The sequence below is a fragment of the Pundamilia nyererei genome, unplaced genomic scaffold, assembly GCF_000239375.1.
Source record: "Pundamilia nyererei isolate P.nyererei 1_Seehausen unplaced genomic scaffold, PunNye1.0 scaffold00315, whole genome shotgun sequence".
NCBI lineage: Eukaryota > Metazoa > Chordata > Actinopteri > Cichliformes > Cichlidae > Pundamilia > Pundamilia nyererei.
The window spans coordinates 256883-261971 of record NW_005187716.1 but is presented as its reverse complement, the minus strand read 5'-3'; the positions used below and the strand labels follow the sequence as shown (position 1 = coordinate 261971).

The following is a 5089-nucleotide window of genomic DNA, read 5'->3' as shown; positions in this document are numbered from 1 at the left end:
AAACACTGCAGTGTTTAAAAAAGATGAAGCCCTGATAAAGCTCTGCAAAATCACACGTTTAATCATTGAATACTAGTAAAAAAGAAGCCTTGTAGGGTAAAATAAGAGCTTCTGAACAGCTCATTCATTTTTCTGCCTTGAATCCAGTGACCTCTAACAGTGCAGACAGTTAAAGTGGAAAAAATGTGGCAGGAAACCTAAGACCAGACATTTGATCTGTAAAAGGGTTCATTTTTGTGTTAAACTCTTTTTTACATGCTTTGAAATTAACCTAAAACAGAAACACGCCAATCAGTTACTAGCTAATGCTAGCTGGCTCGGTTACACAAGCTGCATCCATAAATTGTACGAGTGCAACACATGGGCACATATCTGCTTGTAGTGCTAGATAACACACTGATAAAATGCCAGAATTTCACTCAATGTGCCACCAACTTCGTGGGTGTTATTTAATATACTGCAAGCTCTGATATTAGTCAGATAATTGCAGTAAAATACTCCAAAAGGCACCACCAGCACAAAGAGGTGCAGTTTAGTGACCCAGAGGTGAGGCTGAGCAGACTCGCCTATTGGCTACAGCCGTCTGAAACACCAGTCAATCAAAGCAGCTACACTCAGGAGTCTGTATTGGACTGATTCCCTTTTGCAGAATGCCTCATGTGGCCACCTGAGGAACTGCGTGCTCTGACAGCTCATTTTTTATCGTCAAAGCTTTCTGCTTTGGGTTGAATGTGGAGAAAGAATGATTCTGGTGACACTAACCAAAACCTGAGGTGCCGCAGCTCGCACGTCCAGTGATGATTTTTAAAAGTGAAAGTCGGATCGGCTTCACAAAACTTGATTTTTGCTCTCTGCACAGGTTTGAGGTTAACAGTAAAATGCCACAAAGTGATCTGAAAAGTAGCAGGTGTGCAGACAAGGTGTCTGCCTTTTATAAGAGCAGTTATCCAAGCTTATGACAGCACCACATTCAGTGTGTTGTATTTTGGGCTGATTTTGGTCACTTTAGATAGATTCTTTTCAAACTAAAGCTACAATGGAGTCATTTTTGTTATAAGCTGGCTTTATCTCAGCAGCTTTAACGCACACTTACCTGACAAAGGAGTCCCCAGAAGTCCAGCACCACTCTCGATGAGCTGCAGCAGTCCGAGTGCCCCCATCGTGCGCTCCACACCCACAATCATGGGCACCACCGCAAAAACAACGGAGGTCAAAGCCCCAGAGCAGAAGCCATAAAGCAGGCTGATCACCATCAGAGCGGCGTAGGAGCCAGACATGGAGCTCACTGGCAGCAGCATGATAAACACTCCTGCTAGGCCTGTCCACAAGGTCAGTAAATGAACAACCCGAAAGTGGCCCAGGTCAGAGAACCAGCCCGACACTACGCGCCCCAAAATGTCCGAAGCACCTGCAGCTGACATAACGAAGGCAGCTTGGTACTCTGAGAAGCCAACTTGGCGACTGTGGGCCACCAGGTGGAAGTAAGGCACGAAGTAGCCGACGTTAAACAGCGTAACGCCCAAAGTGTAAGTGAGATAGGGCCTCTCAGTCAGCAGGGACAGCTCCAGGTAAGAGGCGATGCGCCGCAGCATGGACGCACATGACTTTGTCTCTGAATCCACCTGCAGGAGAGGAAACAAGGAAAGTCTGAGCTTTATCTTTACATATCGCTCCAAAGTCAGTGAGCAAGAAACTTTACTCTTCTGTCCTGATGGTTATGACAGAGAACATTATGATATTCCTCTCTGAGAGAGACGTTTTTACTTAAACCAGACCACTGCCTTGCTCCTCCTTCTGTTCTACCTTTGCCGGTGCTTTAGAGCGCCGCTGCGGACGGATCAGCGCCCCGCAGGGTACAATGTTGAGGCTGAGAGCCCCCAGGATCAGCAGGGCCCCTCGCCAGGCGTACGTCTCCACCAGCAGCTGAAAGAGCGGGTTGAAAGCGAAGGAGGAGAGGCCGATGCTGGAGAACCCCAGTCCCAGAGCCAGGGCACGCCGGCGAGTGAAATTAGCCATGACTGTGGCCACCATGGGAGTGAAGACCATCCCCCATCCAAAACCTGGAGCACAAAGCGAGCAAAGTACACCGTGAGAGGCAAGCGAGCAGTTCACTACTTTACGAGTTAATCGGTTAACTGTTAAAACCCTCTTTAAACCCTGGGGAAAAAAAGAAAAAGAAAAGAAAATCCTACTTTCGGTCAGTAAATATTACAAAGCTGTAAGACAACCTCAGGCTCCACAGATGGGAGACACAACTTAACATATTGTAAATGTGAAATAAAAATGTTTCTCTGACCCATCAGCTGACTTGGAAAACAAAAATCTATTTTTTGCGCTCTTCCTCTGATGAGTACGGGAAACTGGGTGGATGCACTATCATATCAAATGAGCGTGAACACCACAACACGAGTAGAAGAACACTGGCAAAGTGCACAAGGTAAATAGTACAAAATAATACCACTGATGTATGCAGTACACGGTGTGTGTACAAAACATCTTGAAGCACCAAACTTAAAGCAGATCTGTTGGTGACGGTGTAGTGAGGGGGGACAGTTAGCTCATGGCATGCATAGAAGCAGCAATAACTGAAAACAACTACACTCTGCAGCGTAACAAGAGTGTAGTTGCACCTGTGTGAGTGACTCACGCCTGAAATACACCTGCTGCTCGTCTGTGATGTCACGTCTCAGATGCGGTTTTGTGCTTTTTGTCACACGGCTTGAAATGAGTTCAGCAGTGCAGCGTGTTCATTTTGAACATTTACCTGTGTCTGAGTCATTCTGACTTGTATTTTGTCTTTTTGTGAATTATTATTAATCTCTGGCTCTCTTCCACAGCATGGTTTTGTTCCGCCTCCCTCCCCTCACCCCCAGCCAAGCAAAGCAGATGGGTGTCCCTCCTTGAGCCTCGTTCTGTGGGAGGTTTCTTCCTTTTTAAGGTTTTTTTTTCCTTCCTACTGTCGCCTAGTGCTTGCTCATAGGGGATCATCTGATTGTTGGGGTTTTCTCTGTATTGTTGTAGGGTCTTTACATTCAAAATAAAGCACCTTGGGATAACTGTTGTTGTGACTTGGTGCTGTATAAATAAAGCAGAACTGAACTGAACGGAATCTTGTTTCTGCACGATGTGCAGAAGTCATCTTTCTTTAAAAAGTGAGTTTAATTATGACTGCTAGCTCTGAATTAAGTATTTTTAACATTTTTACCGTAACATTGTGACACCCAGATAACCCTAACTGTAAGTTAAAGTTGAAAGTGCTACAGCTGTGTATCGATGCTTTTCACTGGATGTGCCAAAAAACAGGAGCTAAAGCGGGCTAAAACTGGTGGTTTAAGACTCTAATACACGTTACCTGAAATTACTCCCATCGTGAGGTAGAGGTGTACGAGACAGGTGGACTGCGAGGCAAGTGTGAGGCCGAGCCCGGCCAGAAAGCCTCCCGTCATCACCACCACTCTGGGATTGTAAGCATTACACAGTGCAGCGGCCAGTGGACCTGCAGAACAAGCAAACACATTTACATCATTTATTTATAACTATATCAACCTTTTCCCCCCTTTAGAAGTTTTAAGGTTGAAAGACCTTAATCCAAACAGGGTCACATATGCATCCTGTAGTAGTCTGTATTTACCCTTTAGTCTCACCATAAGTGTTTTAATGCATTAAGAAAGAAAAATAATTACTGTACAGTTGTCACCTGTAATACTACAAACTGCAAACTCACACTTCCACAAACATCAATGACTCACTGAAGAACTGCTGAGCAGCCAGGCCGGTGGACGAGATCCAGGAGATGGCCTGGGCGCTCTCCTCGAAGTACTGAACGAACTCCACAAAGAAGATGCCCAGGCTCCGCATCAGGCCGAACACGAGGCTCGAGCTGACAAACATGGCGACAACCAGCACCCAGCCCCAGCCTCCATCCGGGCCCTCGGCCTCATCGCTCTGGCTCTGCGATTTGGACTTCATGTTGGTCATTTCCAAATGAGAGTTATCTGAAATGCAGGTGAGGAGAACAATGAATGAGTGCAGAACAAGTCTCAGATCCTGTCTGTGATTCTCAAAAGCCATAATTGATTAACTTCCCACAGGCCAATAAATGCTCTGGTTGACCCATGCATGTGTGACTCAGCTGCAGGTCTTCATTTGACAAGAAAATATAGGTGAGAGGTGACAGTGTTCATACATCAGCTCTGATCAAATATTTACACGCTCACTGGTTTTGATCAATGATAAATCATATTTCACTGCCAGAGGGGAACATGGTGCAAGTCTGAGTGTGTCACGATAACTCAGAGTTTAACGGTGTTGCATCTCTTTATAAATTATGAATGATTTACAAAGCAGCTGTTTATTTATTCTAACCATAAATTACGATGTTTTGTTTGACTTTGACTTATCAGCTGACCTCAATCTGGGTCATACTCGTTAAACATTCACAGCTATAAAAAGTCATAAAATGGGTAATAGTCATTCTGCACAGTCTTTTGACCCAGATTTACATACAAGTTAAACAGAGGCTTTTATTCATGATTAGTGACAAGTATTGTAAACAATCATCACACTATGGACGCAGTGTCAAACACAATGAATAAAAAGGTAACTTGCAGAGTATTACAAAGGGTAAATACATATCTGTAAAGTATCAGTATCTCTTTAACTTTATGAAGAAAAGCTTGTGAGCCACTACACCCATCGTGATGCTGTTAATGACTTTCTATGATGTGTTATTTCCCACATTTTCACTTTCGTTTTTCTGGTTTCTGTTCAGCTGTCAGCCATTTATCTCCCTGAAAACTACTTCCTCTTCCACGTGAGTCATCAGCTCACACATATATATGCAAAATCTCCTTCACACCCCAAGACTGCACTCGTCCACATGGAGCTCTGACGCCGAGATGTTGTTCCTGGAATCTGCTGCAACTCTGGGTTACAGCTCCTAATGCTCCCATTATCACTGGGACCCTTTTCAACTTTACCTTCCACATCTGCTCCAACTGTTTCTTCAGCCCTTTGTTTTACTGAACTCTTCCTCTTGCTGTTTAGATGTCCTGCGAACAAGTTTTTTCAAAAAGGTCTCAAAGACTTT

The 5089-nt window shown here is 44.5% G+C and overlaps 1 protein-coding gene across 4 annotated transcripts in view; it reads right to left on the bottom strand.

Moving 5' to 3' along the window:
• Positions 1 to 1043: 1043 nt before the first annotated feature.
• slc16a13 (solute carrier family 16 member 13) overlaps positions 1044 to 5089 on the bottom strand; it is an 8005-nt gene continuing 3959 nt past the window's right edge. For all 4 annotated transcript variants that reach the window (XM_005751536.1, XM_005751538.1, XM_005751535.1 and 1 more), the window contains 4 exons: positions 3750 to 3995; positions 3353 to 3496; positions 1804 to 2060; positions 1044 to 1622 (listed from right to left, as the gene is read on the bottom strand). In XM_005751536.1, coding sequence (XP_005751593.1) covers positions 1065 to 1622; positions 1804 to 2060; positions 3353 to 3496; positions 3750 to 3978 — 1188 coding nt within the window. In that variant the 5' untranslated portion in view covers positions 3979 to 3995 and the 3' untranslated portion in view covers positions 1044 to 1064. The remainder of the gene's footprint in view (positions 1623 to 1803; positions 2061 to 3352; positions 3497 to 3749; positions 3996 to 5089) is intronic.